Source organism: Phalangium opilio, unplaced genomic scaffold, assembly GCF_054372755.1.
Source record: "Phalangium opilio isolate 3A_F unplaced genomic scaffold, DU_Popi_V2 ptg000079l_1, whole genome shotgun sequence".
In the NCBI taxonomy this organism is placed as follows: Eukaryota; Metazoa; Arthropoda; class Arachnida; order Opiliones; family Phalangiidae; genus Phalangium; species Phalangium opilio.
In genome coordinates, this window is record NW_028324187.1 from 6,221,857 (window position 1) to 6,236,527 (window position 14,671).

At 34.3% G+C, this 14,671-nt stretch overlaps 2 protein-coding genes across 2 annotated transcripts; both read left to right on the forward strand.

Annotated features, from left to right (window-relative positions):
• Positions 1-249: 249 nt before the first annotated feature.
• Positions 250-6,280, forward strand: LOC149654471 (dystrophin-like). Its single transcript, XM_089846010.1, has 13 exons — positions 250-406; positions 623-729; positions 828-1,025; positions 1,094-1,301; positions 1,403-1,488; positions 1,959-2,038; positions 2,113-2,348; positions 2,568-2,679; positions 3,844-3,980; positions 4,047-4,173; positions 4,660-5,228; positions 5,299-5,675; positions 5,820-6,280. Exons 2-13 carry the CDS (start codon positions 705-707, stop codon positions 5,954-5,956), a joined length of 2,292 nt encoding a protein of 763 aa, XP_089702136.1. The 5' UTR covers positions 250-406; positions 623-704; the 3' UTR covers positions 5,957-6,280.
• Positions 6,281-6,903: 623 nt separating this feature from the next.
• On the forward strand, positions 6,904-14,140 carry TER94 (Transitional endoplasmic reticulum ATPase TER94). The gene is made up of 12 exons (XM_089846028.1): positions 6,904-7,083; positions 7,293-7,398; positions 7,459-7,631; positions 7,713-8,118; positions 9,235-9,607; positions 9,762-9,874; positions 9,995-10,159; positions 10,223-10,345; positions 11,688-12,209; positions 12,313-12,471; positions 13,353-13,510; positions 13,623-14,140. Exons 1-12 carry the CDS (start codon positions 7,067-7,069, stop codon positions 13,717-13,719), a joined length of 2,412 nt encoding a protein of 803 aa, XP_089702154.1. The 5' UTR covers positions 6,904-7,066; the 3' UTR covers positions 13,720-14,140.
• Positions 14,141-14,671: the final 531 nt, after the last annotated feature.

The following is a 14,671-nucleotide window of genomic DNA, read 5'->3' on the forward strand; positions in this document are numbered from 1 at the left end:
GTGTAAATTTAATGTGTTTTCCAAAAATACCCTAATTTCCAAAACATTTATATTCTACTCCAGCGTCTAGTTTATATTACTCCACGTTCTTATGCCGTTTTTCATAGCATAGCCGCCTTTATTATTAATAAAGGCGGCTATGTTCATAGGCTGCTAGAAATCTGAAACCATGGAGCAGTAATACACGAGACAAATATATATTTAATCCAATTTTAAAGGAACTTCACTTATCACTCCAATTAAACTGCTCCATGGAAAACGGCATTAAACTGTCAACAACAATCAGTGCTGCCAGGTAGTGAGAAAAATTGCTCCCAACGGTTACATATGCATTTCCTGTTTCGTCTTCGTCTTGCAGTACAATCAAATTAGAAATTATTAAACTACATTTAATTGCTGTAAATTAGTAAGTTTTATTTTAAATTACTCAATAATATACTGTTATTATTTGTAAATAATTAAATAGGATAATAATTCGTTTTTATGAAGTATAAACGTCAGTTTAGGTTAAGCCTTTGCCCCTAATTTCCCTGAAAAACTCCCACTACACTAGTAACACTACAGAGAAGTTAAAATTGACCAATGACTAATGTATAATTAACTTTCTCATTTTTATTTATAGACAACAAGACCCTTATTTCTTTCAATGTAGGCAGTAGAATATTAATATCTTGGGAAATATTTTTATTAGAGTGTGAGCAAGAATGGCTATTGTCAAGTCTCTTGAAGGTAACGGAGATAACCTTTTTACAGTCTCAATTTTACTTTTAGGCTCTGAAGTTTAGTTAAATTAAAATAAATAAAAATTAATTTTTAATTGACATTAGGGCACGTCTTAGAGGGCTGGGAACGAGCTAGAAGTGCAAATGGCATTCCATATTACATAAACCATAAGGAAGAGTCGACAAGTTGGGATCATCCCGATTTTACCAAACTCCTAGAAGGTTTACAAAAATTTAATTCTATTAAATACGCTGCTTATAGAACAGCGGAAAAGTTGAAATATTTGATAAGAACATTAAAACGTAAGAATAAAATTTAATAACATTGTTTTTAATGAAATAAATGTTAAATAATTGGGTTTATTTTGTAGTTAACATGATTAAATGGACATTAATTGATAGAGCCTTACTCGATAATGGGTATCGCTTTGTTAGCATTGAAGAAACAGTTAATTGTTATAAATTAGAGGCGATATTATTCTCATTATGCGAGTTGGGACAAACAGATACAGCCTGTACCGGACAATCAGCAGTTCATGCTGAATTATTGCTTAATTTACTACTTAATATGTTTGATGTGTAAGATAAACTTAATATAAAAGTTTCTGCCTAAATTTTCACAAAATTAAATTAATTTAATTTAATTTAATCTAAATTAATTTAATTTAATTTAATTTAAGAGAACGTAAAGAAGGCGTTCGTCTAGTATATGCAACAATGACCTTGGGAATTCTTTGTGTTGGACGTCTGCTAGAAAAATATAAATGTAAATTTAAAACAAGGAGTATTGATACTGTGTTTAAACAAGGAGTATTGATACTGTGTTTAAACAAGGAGTATTGATACTGCGTTTAAACAAGGAGTATTGATACTGCGTTTAAACAAGGAGTATTGATACTGCGTTTAAACAAGGAGTATTGATACTGCGTTTAAACAAAGAGTATTGATACTGCGTTTAAACAAGGAGTATTGATACTGTGTTTAAACAAGGAGTATTGATACTGTGTTTAAACAAGGAGTATTGATACTGTGTTTAAACAAGGAGTATTGATACTGTGTTTAAACAAGGAGTATTGATACTGTGTTTACACCTGGAGTCCAAGCTTCGTACTTCACTTTTTCCGCTAAGTAACTTGACCTCCTGGTGTAAATTGTGTCAATCCTCCATGTCTGAAAACGATGTATATTATAATTAATTTAAATACTTAATTTTCATCTTAATCAACTTTTTTATAGTTATTTGCCACCATTTTATTGATAAAACAAACTTTATTATGAAACGTCACATTTTTCTTGTATTACAAACATTATCAAAGGTATTTTAACTATTTTTTTAATTTTGTCCTTAATTAATTCAAGTAATTAAAGTTAATCAAGATTGGGTTATCAGATTCCAGAGTTTTTGGGTGAAAAATTAAGTTTTGGAAGTCATTTAGTCCCAGCAGCTTTGGAAAGTTGTTGTAAACAAAACTGTGGGTTATCGGAAGAAGGTTTTTTGGAATGGCTTTTTCGGGAACCGCAAACTTTGGTTTGGTTGCCAACTTATTCCAGGTTGAGAGCCGCTGATTTAGTGATACATCCTGTCAGATGCAGCGTTTGTAAATTATACCCCATAGTGGGATTCAGGTTTGTTTCTTTGTTACACCGCACATCTAATGTTAATTAGATTTAATTAATTTTGGTCTATATTTTAATTAAATAAATTAAATTAAATAATCTTAATAAAGCTGCTTCAGGGGATTTGGGTGGTAATATTTAAATAACCATTTTTCTATTGCAAAAAAAAATGAAAGAAAATATTTTCCACCATTTAAAATTAATTTAATGTTAATAAACTTAATTTAGATATTGCTGTCTACATTGTTTAAAATATGACGTCTGTCAAAATTGTTTTTTCCACGGGAGAGTCAGTAAAAGTCACAAAACAAACCATCCAATGAGAGAATATTGTCAACCTGTAAGATTCTGTACAGGGCTGGAAATAAGCGCATGACAAACTGGACGTTGTCCAATAAAAAAGCTTATAAACTAAGGGCAGGGTGGGAAATAAGGATTGTTTTATAACTGGACCACGGATGTGTATTGTAGAAGGAGTAGAGACTAGGCCTCTAGGGCCTAGACATAAGCGTACTAGTACTCCGCGCACAATTTTCGCGCATACCGAGCCAATGTAAACAATCTCTGACGTCACGTGTTTTAAAGAAGGCGTCCGTTTTCTTCTTTTCCGGCTTAATTCTTTGAATATTTTCCATATTATAGTTAATATAAATAGAAATAATAGTAAAAATTTAAATAAGATTTGCAAACCCTTGAGAAACTCCCGTCACTCGGACTCGATACATAAAAGACCGAGGCTTAACCCTCCTGAATGTTCGTAGCTTGCGGCCATCTTTATTGTTTACGTTGGCTCGCCTAGGTTTGGAGGGAGGGTCAAAATTCATACCACCTTTTTATGGACAAATAAGGTCTAGCTTTTTTTAGTAGAGGGGAAGCTACGAGTCTCTACTCCTTCTACAATACAGCTCTGTGACTGGACATTGGGCCAGCAACCCCCCTGGTCTGGAATAAATAAACTGGTCCATGACCATTGACCAGGGCGCGTCGTCTGCTAAACTAAAGAAGTGGATAATTAAAATAGTTGAGATAATGTCTGGACTCTGCCTACCCTTGAATTTTACTAGTGGTCAGTTGGACCACTGACCCCCACCGTTAATTTTTTAAACTGGTCATTTGCCCTGTGCCACCGCCCTTATTTCCCACGCTGACTTAGGGGGTCACTGTACATTTTGACCAATAACATTTTCATTAGTTTTGATAGCTTGATTATGAAAATAGGACACTATTTTGCACTCTTAAGTGGACAGTGTCCTATAAATTTTCCCACCCAAAGGTGGAGGGGGGGGGGAAGGGACCATGTCCTATAATAATGTATCTTATTTCCAGCCCTGCCGCAGTTTTCAGATAAGGAGGATTCATACAATTTACACCTGGATCTGCATTATGTTCCGTCAATTAGCCTGAACTCCTTGTGTAAATGGTATCAATCCTCCTAGTCTGAAAACAAACTAACTCATAAACCCAATTAAACTTAAATTTAATCGTAATTATCTGCAATATTAAGACCTCATCTTGGCAAGAAACCAAAACTCTTCTTAAAGCCCTTAAAAATCGCCTAAACCGAGGCAACTCGCAAAAAGGCAAACAAAGTTATTTGCCGATTGCGGCGACAAATACAAACCCGGTTTCAATACCATCCGAGTAAGAAATTACCGTAATTAATTTGTAGGCGAAATTTTTTCTTCATTAGTGAGTTAATTATTTTAGTGATGAAGCCACAAACGGTGGGGGTGGAGGACAAAAACTTTACGCCAGTTTACCTTGTAGTGCTAAATCAACCCCTACATTACAACGAAAAGAGTTTGAACCTGATTACAGTGTTCCTCTTTCCCCTGTAAGTTTATATTAGTTAAAGTTTGAAAGGTTTAGGTAACATAACATTATACCTTAAAAGAACGGCCCTTTTCTATATATAATTAAGGAAAAATATTAAAAGAAATAAATGATCTCTAATTACAAAATAATTCGTTTCGTATTTAATTTGTCTATAAAACGAGGAGTACTGCGCCATCCGCCATTGCTAAACCGAAATTCTTATGTGCGTGAACGAGTTGGCTATGCCCTACCTTACCCATCCCTCTCCCATCCTGTGAGAATTCAACCAATCCCGTTAGAGGTGGCTATTATACGTCACTAAAGTAATGGCGGCGCAGTAGTCCTCGTTTTTAAGACCAATTAAAAGCGAATTATTTTGTAATAAGAGTTAATATATTTTGTTTTTTATATTTTTCCTTTTATATTTAGAAAAAGGCCATTCTTTTAAGGTATAATGTTATGTTACCTGAAGTTTTTCATTGACGTTTCAACTGGCTCGTTTTAGATTGCGTTATCGCAAGAGCAACAACGCGAATTACAAAGCATTATAGTTCGATTAGAGGACGAAAATAAACAAATCTCGAAAGAAATCGAGAAATTCCACGCTCGTTCCGATAATGGAAGTTCCGGTGAAAGTCGTTCCTCACAAGGAAGCAGTTGGGACACCATACAAGGAGGTGGCAACGGCCAACGCGACTTCATTATGGCCAGACAAGAATTACTAGAGGATCACGCGCACCAAATGGAATTGCAGATACAAAGATTGAAGCAATTGCTGAAATATATTTCAAATGGAATCATGGTGGAACCGACTACAACGACAACATTCTCTCCAACGTCAGGACCAAATGCAAACGGGACTTTCGCGGCCAGACCCGGTAATTGGATGGAAAGTACTCCTATCGAAGGACGACCGTACATTCCACCTCAAGAATGGTCACCCTTTGTTAAACTCCAGTCGGAATTGGATGTTCTTGAACGTTTAACTTCAGGATTACAGGAAAATAGCCGACGTAATAATAACAACAGGGAATGCGATGATAGTAATTCTTCAAGTACTTTTACAAGCAATAGGTTAGTATTGCAGTAAATTGCGCTTTGATAATTGCGACGATGGAGCTAAAAGATGTAATAAATATCTTAGGCTACGCAGAAGTTGTAGGGGGGTTTCCTTCACGGACCGTCTTGAACAGGCGGAAGAAGGTGCTGGTAGCTCAACCCCAACGTTCTTGGAACGTCAGGGATCCGTTAGACCAAAGTTTCAACCCAATGGCAATTGCAACAATGATAAAAGATTCGTTGCTGGCAGCTACGATGATTCCGTCACTCCCTGGACAACTAAACATCTTTTCCCTAGAAATAACATTCCCAATGGTCAGTCAAGCGTCAATTATGGGACCAATTCACAGATCAGCCTTCCAAGAATGCCGCCTCCCATGAATAACGCCTCCAGAGTCGACTCTGAACTTCAGGGCATTATTGACCAATTAGAAAGGGCCTTACCCAACTCTTGGTCTACTTGTAAGTTAGTTTTGACCAATAATTGAAGAAGTAGTAACTACCCGATTGACCTTCATCCAAGGTGACCTTCAACTCTAAAGATCGGCGCCATCTTGGATGAAGTTCAATTTGAGTATGACTATATAACTATTGGTTATTTTGCAGCACCCACGCTGTTACCAGAGGACAAAGCCAAGGTCATGTTGGCTGTTACGGAGGTTGAGGAAGCCATGGCTCAGTTTCTTATCGGCGAATCTCAGAAAAATGGTCGATCAACAAACCCTAGATCATTCAGAGCCTAATTAGTATGTTTTAGTACTTAAGCCTATTTCCGATTTCGCTGATTGCTATCCTAGAAAATAGTTTCTAAAAGAACTTTTAGTTCCTTGTATTTTATCCGAAATATATATATATATATTTTATAAATTCGTTTGTCCGCGGTAGTACAAAGTTAATTTTGTATATGCTAATAAAAGAAATAAGTGACGCGTTTAACGTAAGATATATTATGTTAACCATTTTTAACTAAGGAAAATTGCTATTATATTTGAATTTTAGAATAAATATGATGAAATTTGTATATTAGAAATAAAGAAGTACTTAAAATTATATATTATGACAATTTACACGAGTGTTCAATATTTTCTAAATAAATAATTTATGGTGTTTCGAATTTTGACAACGAGGCCTATTTTAGTGATTTAAGTTTCCCGCCTGTGGCCATGAGTCTCGAAACCAATGGAGTACTATTTATAAAGAAGTACTTAAAATTATATATTATGACAATTTACTAGTGTTCAATATTTTCTAAATAAATAAAATTGTGGTGTTTCGAATTTTGACAACGAGGCCTATTTTAGTGATTTAAGCTTCCCGCCTGTGGCCAACTGGCCATGAGTTTCGAAACCAATTGAGTACTATTTATTTCAAGCCTGGAGTGGAAATTTTATCCTCCAGGATCGTCTGCTTTTAATAAATACTCCACTGCTCCAGGGTCTTAAATTATAATGAATTAATGGTACGCTTCTATAGATTGTTTTTTAATTAATAATGGGCTTAAACATATAGGACTAGAGGGTTTTTGACCACTTTAAAAACTTTTCTTGAGTCATGGTGCCTCTCACCGTGCTTACTTTTAAGAGGTTGATGTCCTTATGTCTGCTCTCAAAGCTCTAAGATTTGTGACGTTCTTATTGGTTGAAAAATCCCTAACTAAACGTCATCAGCTTGACGCTAGCTAGAGAGGCTGCGCGTTGTCAAGGGAAAGTTTATTTCAGAATCATCCGAAGTGTTAAACTTCAAGGAGTGCTTCAATTTTTGTCCTTTACTAAACTTTGTTTACCATATTCTAATTGTGAACTCGGTATATTTAAATTATAATTAAGTAATAAATCTACCTTTAGAGTGGAAATATGGCTGCAAAACCAAGGTAATTCAATTTAATAAGTTTAAACTTTCTTACCGGTTACCAAGGCTTACGTTTTCCAGCTTAATAAGTCATTTTATTGCATTCATTCTGTTGAGTCATTCTATAGGCCTTGGTTAATCTTTTGTTCTCAAACCAAAACGTAGTCGCGTCATTTCATTACGATGAATTTAATTTGAATTAAATTAAATTAAATTAAATTAATCTTTAAGCTCGGAAGATTTAGCCACGGCTATTCTAAAAACTAAACACAAGCCTAATAGATTATTAGTGGAAGAATCAGCCAGTGATGATAATTCCGTCGTTTCTTTATCTCAGGTAAGGGTTTTAAAGAGTTAACTTCTTTGTGAGTTTAGGTTTAATTCGCGTTAATTTAAGGGAAAAATGGATGAATTGCAACTTTTTCGCGGAGATACGGTCCTTCTTAAAGGGAAAAAACGCAGAGAAACTGTTTGTATCATCTTGTCAGATGAAAATTGCCCTAATGAAAAAGTTAGAATGAACCGTTGCGTTAGAAATAATCTTAGAGTTCGTTTGGGAGATATTGTCAGGTAATTAAAAGTTTATATTAATTTAAAGCATCAGGGATTTAATTTTAAGTATTTAAAGTTAATATTGTTTCAACTTTAAAGCATTCAACCGTGTCCCGATGTAAAATACGGAAAAAGAATTCATGTTTTACCAATTGATGACACAGTTGAGGGTTTAACTGGTAGTCTCTTTGACGTTTATTTGAAACCATACTTTCTGGAAGCCTATCGTCCCATACACAAAGGAGATTTGTTCTTGGTTCGTGGTGGAATGAGGGCTGTTGAATTCAAAGTGGTTGAGACTGACCCGAGTCCATATTGCATTGTGGCTCCTGACACCGTCATCCATTGTGAAGGGGAACCAATCAAGAGAGAGGAGGAAGAAGAAACATTGAATGCAGTTGGTTATGATGATATTGGAGGATGCAGGAAACAGTTGGCTCAAATTAAAGAAATGGTTGAGTTGCCCCTTAGACATCCGAGTCTTTTCAAAGCCATTGGTGTTAAGGTGATAATTATTTTCTTATGGGGGGTTTATGCTTTTCATTTGATAACTTTAATGAATCCATTTTAGACCGTTTTTAGATCAGTTTAGGCAAGATTTTAACAAGAAGTATTTATCCCTTGGGGTCCATTTTAGATCAGTTTAGGCAAGATTTTAACTACAAGTATTATTTATCCTTTGGGGTCCATTTTAGACCATTTTTAGATCAGTTTAGGCAAGATTTTAACTAATAGTATAATTTATTCTTTGAGGTCCATTTTAGACCATTTTTAGATCAGTTTAGGCAAGATTTTAACTAAAAGTGTAATTTATCCTTTGGGGTCCATTTTAGACCATTTTTAGATCAGTTTAGGCAAAATTTTAACTTAAAGTATAATTTATCCTTTGGGTCCATTTTAGACCATTTTTAGATCAGTTTAGGCAAGATTTTAACTTAAAGTATAATTTATCCTTTGGGGTCCATTTTAGACCATTTTTAGATCAGTTTAGGCAAAATTTTAACTTAAAGTATAATTTATCCTTTGGGTCCATTTTAGACCATTTTTAGATCAGTTTAGGCAAGATTTTAACTTAAAGTATAATTTATCCTTTGGGGTCCATTTTAGACCATTTTTAGATCAGTTTAGGCAAAATTTTAACTTAAAGTATAATTTATCCTTTGGGGTCCATTTTAGACCATTTTTAGATCAGTTTAGGCAAAATTTTAACTTAAAGTATAATTTATCCTTTGGGTCCATTTTAGACCATTTTTAGATCAGTTTAGGCAAGATTTTAACTACAAGTATTTATCCTTTGAGGTCCATTTTAGACCATTTTTAGATCAGTTTAGGCAAGATTTTAACTAAAAGTATAATTTATTCTTTGGGGTCCATTTTAGACCATTTTTAGATCAGTTTAGGCAAGTGTTTATCCTTTGGGGTCCATTTTAGACCATTTTTAGATCAGTTTAGGCAAGTGTTTATCCTTTGGGGTCCATTTTAGACCATTTTTAGATCAGTTTAGGCAAGTGTTTATCCTTTGGAGGTCCTTTTTAGATCAGTTTTTTATCCTTTGGGGTCTATTTTAGATCATTTTAGGCAAGATTTCAACTAGAAGTGTTTTTCCTTTGTTTTATTTTAGCCTCCACGTGGTATTTTGATGTATGGTCCCCCTGGAACTGGTAAAACTTTGATTGCCAGAGCTGTGGCCAATGAGACGGGAGCATTCTTCTTCTTAATAAATGGACCAGAGATCATGAGCAAATTAGCCGGAGAATCTGAGAGCAATTTGAGAAAAGCCTTTGAAGAAGCTGAGAAAAACTCCCCCTCTATCATTTTCATTGATGAATTAGATGCCATTGCCCCAAAAAGAGAGAAAACTCACGGAGAAGTTGAGAGAAGAATTGTCTCTCAACTACTTACATTAATGGATGGTTTGAAGCAAAGATCCCATGTTATTGTCATGGCTGCCACTAATAGACCCAACAGCATTGATCCTGCACTTAGACGATTTGGTAAGACAGGGTTTTTATTAGTTTTTTATCTTTCCAAGGCATCATCTTGGGCGGAAAATGTTTAAAATGTGTTTTTTTTAAGTCTATAACTTAGCTCTCCTGAGTTTTTCCAACATTTCCATGTTTTTTCATGAACATTTCAATCATTTTTCAGGTCGTTTTGATAGAGAAGTTGATATCGGAATCCCTGATTCTACCGGAAGATTAGAAATCCTTAGAATCCATACCAAAAACATGAAACTTTCAGATGATGTTGATCTTGAAAAAGTAAAACTAACTCTTGCTTTTCACTTCAAATTGACACTTGATTAATTATTTAGTACCATTTAACCCTTTTTTTTCCTGACTGACAGTTGATTAAACATTTACCCCTTTTTTTCCTGACAGATTGCTGGTGAAACTCATGGTTTTGTTGGCTCTGATTTGGCTGCTCTTTGTTCCGAGGCTGCCTTGCAACAAATCAGAGAAAAAATGGACTTAATTGACTTGGAAGATGATCAAATTGACGCGGAAGTTTTGAGTTCCTTGGCAGTAACCATGGAAAACTTTAGAGTAAGAGTTATTAATTATTAATTATGAAGTTAATAATACTTAAAACCAATTTTTATTTTTCAGTGGGCATTAGGAAAGAGCAGTCCGAGTGCTTTGAGAGAAACAGTCGTAGAAGTTCCCAATGTAACATGGGAAGATATTGGAGGACTTGAAAATGTCAAACATGAACTCCAAGAAATGATTCAGGTAAATATTAATTTTATCATTTCTTTATACAGGGTTCGTACATGACCTGGAAAACCTGGTAAAGTCAGGGAAATTGAAAATGGGCCTAAAAGGTCAGGGAAAAGTCAGGGAAATTGAAAATGGGCCTAAAAAGTCAGGGAAATTGAAAATGGGCCTAAAAAGTCAGGGAAATTGAAAGTGGGCCTAAAAAGTCAGGGAAATTGAAAATGGGCCTAAAAAGTCAGGGAAATTGAAAATGGGCCTAAAAAGTCAGGGAAATTGAAAATGGGCCTAAAAAGTCAGGGAAATTGAAAATGGGCCTAAAAAGTCAGGGAAATTGAAAATGGGCCTAAAAAGTCAGGGAAATTGAAAATGGGCCTAAAAAGTCAGGGAAATTGAAAATGGGCCTAAAAAGTCAGGGAAATTGAAAATGGGCCTAAAAAGTCAGGGAAATTGAAAATGGGCCTAAAAAGTCAGGGAAATTGAAAATGGGCCTAAAAAGTCAGGGAAATTGAAAATGGGCCTAAAAGGTCAGGGAAATTGAAAATGGGCCTAAAAGGTCAGGGAAATTGAAAATGGGCCTAAAAGGTCAGGGAAATTGAAAATGGGCCTAAAAGGTCAGGGAAATTGAAAATGGGCCTAAAAGGTCAGGGAAATTGAAAATGGGCCTAAAAGGTCAGGGAAATTGAAAATGGGCCTAAAAGGTCAGGGAAATTGAAAATGGGCCTAAAAGGTCAGGGAAATTGAAAATGGGCCTAAAAGGTCAGGGAAATTGAAAATGGGCCTAAAAAGTCAGGGAAATTGAAAATGGGCCTAAAAAGTCAGGGAAATTGAAAATGGGCCTAAAAAGTCAGGGAAATTGAAAATGGGCCTAAAAAGTCAGGGAAATTGAAAATGGGCCTAAAAAGTCAGGGAAATTGAAAATGGGCCTAAAAGGTCAGGGAAATTGAAAATGGGCCTAAAAGGTCAGGGAAATGTCAGAGAAAAATATATTGGTGGGAAATTGATAGTCTGGATAACAGTATAAGGGTGACCAAAAAAGTGTTGTCTGAGACTTGAGCAGAACCCCAAATTAGCGGAGCTCACTTCGCTCGCTCCGGTTATTTATGATTTAGGCCTACTTATGGTTAAATTTAAACGAATTAATTGGCTTATCTTTATAACAATGACAACTCGTGCAAAAATGATTCGAGTGAATTTAGATTGGTTTTCATATATTTACGCCTTGTAAGTTATTGCATATGGTCAGGGAAATTTATGGAATTTAGTCAGGGAAAACCTGGAAAAGTCAGGGAATTTCATTCCAAAAATTTTGTACAAACCCTGTTATAACCTTTTTTATATTTTTCATTACTTATTTCAGTATCCTGTTGAATATCCTGACAAATTCTTGAAATTTGGAATGACTCCTTCGCGCGGAGTTTTATTTTACGGTCCACCTGGTTGCGGTAAAACTTTATTAGCGAAAGCAATTGCTAACGAATGCCAAGCCAACTTCATCTCCATCAAGGGACCCGAACTTTTAACAATGTGGTTTGGAGAATCGGAAGCTAATGTCAGAGACGTTTTTGATAAAGCCAGAGCCGCTGCTCCTTGCGTTCTCTTCTTTGACGAGTTGGATTCCATCGCGAAAGCTAGAGGGGGGAATGTAGGGGATGCGGGGGGAGCCGCTGATCGCGTTATTAATCAGATCTTAACCGAAATGGATGGCATGAGTTCCAAGAAAAACGTTTTCATCATTGGAGCGACTAATAGACCGGATATTATCGATCCCGCTATTTTACGTCCCGGACGTTTGGATCAACTTATCTACATTCCATTGCCTGATGACAAATCAAGAGAAGCCATTTTGAAAGCAAATCTAAGGAAGTCTCCAGTTGCACAGGTTAGTTTAGTTTTCTTAGAGGTCAAGGAACTTTTCTTGAAGGTCAAAAGGTCATGGAAATTAAGCTGATATGTTTTAAAAATTGTTTGGTTTATCTTTTTAGGATGTAGATTTAGTTTACATTGCAAAAGTAACCCAAGGTTTCAGTGGAGCTGATTTGACAGAAGTTTGTCAGAGATCATGCAAATTAGCTATCAGAGAAAGCATTGAGGCTGAAATCAGGAAGGAGAAAGAGAGAGCGGCAAATCCTGATGTTGAAATGGTTAATAATATTTTATTTTTTTCGTTTCTTATAATTTTATTAATTTAACTTTATTTGTCTATTTTTTGTAGTTTTTTGACTTTATTTGTTTGTTTTTGTCTATTTTTTTGGAGTTTTTTGACTTTATTTGTTTGTTTTTGTCTATTTTTTGGAGTTTTTTGTCTATTTTTTGGAGTTTTTTGTCTCTTTGTTTGTTTTTGTCTATTTGTTTGTTTTTGTCTATTTTTTGGAGTTTTTTGTCTATTTGTTTGTTTTTGTCTATTTTTTGTAGTTTTTTGACTTTATTTGTTTGTTTTTGTCTATTTTGTGGAGTTTTTTGTCTTTATTTGTTTGTTTTTGTCTATTTTGTGGAGTTTTTTGACTTTGTTTTTGTCTATTTTTTATAGTTTTTTGACTTTATTTGTTTGATTTTGTCTATTTTTTAGTTTTTTGACTTTATTTGTTTGATTTTGTCTATTTTTTGTAGTTTTTTGACTTTATTTGTTTGATTTTGTCAATTTTTTGTAGTTTTTTGACTTTATTTGTTTGTTTTTGTCTATTTTTTGTAGTTTTTTGACTTTATTTGTTTGTTTTTGTCTATTTTTTGTAGTTTTTTGACTTTATTTGTTTGTTTTTGTCTATTTTTTGGAGTTTTTTGACTATTTGTTTGTTTTTGTCTATTTTTTGGAGTTTTTTGACTTTATTTGTTTGTTTTTGTCTATTTTTTGGAGTTTTTTGACTTTTCTTGTTTGCTTTTGTCTATTTTTTGTAGTTTTTTTTGACTTTATTTGTTTGTTTTTGTCTATTTTTTGTAGTTTTTCGACTTTATTTGTTGAATTTATTCATTTTTTTGCAGTTTTTGACTTAAATTATTTTATTTTTTTGGTTTTTTGTGTTTTCAGGAAGTAGAAGACGTAGATCCAGTTCCCCAAATCAGGAAGGACCATTTTGAAGAAGCCATGAAATTTGCTAGACGTTCCGTTAGTGATAATGATATCAGAAAATATGAGATGTTCTCTCAAACTTTACAACAAAGTCGGGGATTTGGCAACAGTTTTAGGTAAACCTGACTGTTTGTTGTTTAATTCATTGTCAAGTGTCTTAAGTTAACTTAAAACCTTAACACTGTTGAACTGACTTGTTTTGTCAATGTTTTTTTAATGTCAAAATAGGTTCCCTGCTGGTCAAAATCCAGGTGCAGGAGGCTCCCAAGGTAACAACGAAGGTGGGAACTTTAATGATGATGGGGATGATGATTTATATAGCTAGATTAACATTAAACTCTCACTAATGTGTCGGACGTTTATACGCAAAACAAAAATTTGTCAAGAATAATTATATTTAAAAAAAAAAATAAGCCTTAAAAATACCAAAAAAAAGGACTAACTAAATTTAATTGAAGTTTATTACGTTTCCCCCCCCCCCCCAACTGCGTAAACGCTCCTCTCCTTTCAAAATTCCATTTATTAATTACGTTTTTGCAATAATAGACTTAATTATTTTAAAAAAAAAAATTGGGATATTTGGCCTACATTCTTCAGTTTTCCTTTAAGAATTAAGCTCTAAAATTAAGGCTCTGTCGAATTTGGGTTTTTTTGTAATGTTTTTTAAATTAAATTCTTGTTAAATTTGATAGTAAACAATGTAGTTTACCGCCTCATTTCAATAAAAATAAAAATTTGAAACAAAATCAGCCTTTAATTTCATTTTATTTTATAATAAAATAGTCATATTTCGTTTTTCCTTCGAATTTTAACGGTTTTTTCTTTTAAAAAGTTGCGTTTTTGAGTCTTGGCCAATCACAGCTCGGTTGGCAAGTTAGCGCATGCGCAGACTCCACAGAGTTACAGGGCTCTCATTTCAATAAAAATAAAAATTTTAAACAAAATCAAATCAGCCTTTAATTTCATTTAATTTTATTTTATAATAAAATCGCCATATTTCGTTTTTGATTAGAATTTCAACGGTTTTTTCTTTTAAAAAGTTGCGTTTTTGAGTCTTGGCCAATCACAGCTCGGTTGGCAAGTTAGCGCATGCGCAGACTCCACAGAGTTACAGGGAGAGTGGAGTGGGGTCTGGCGATGTTCGAAAACCGGCGCTCAGCATTCTCTAATTTTTTCGCAATTGAAGTTGAAAAAACTAATTAATTATGCGTAATTTTGCGATAATTATTTAAAGTTAACGTTAGGGTATATGTTTTTATTAAATTAAAGCCATTTTC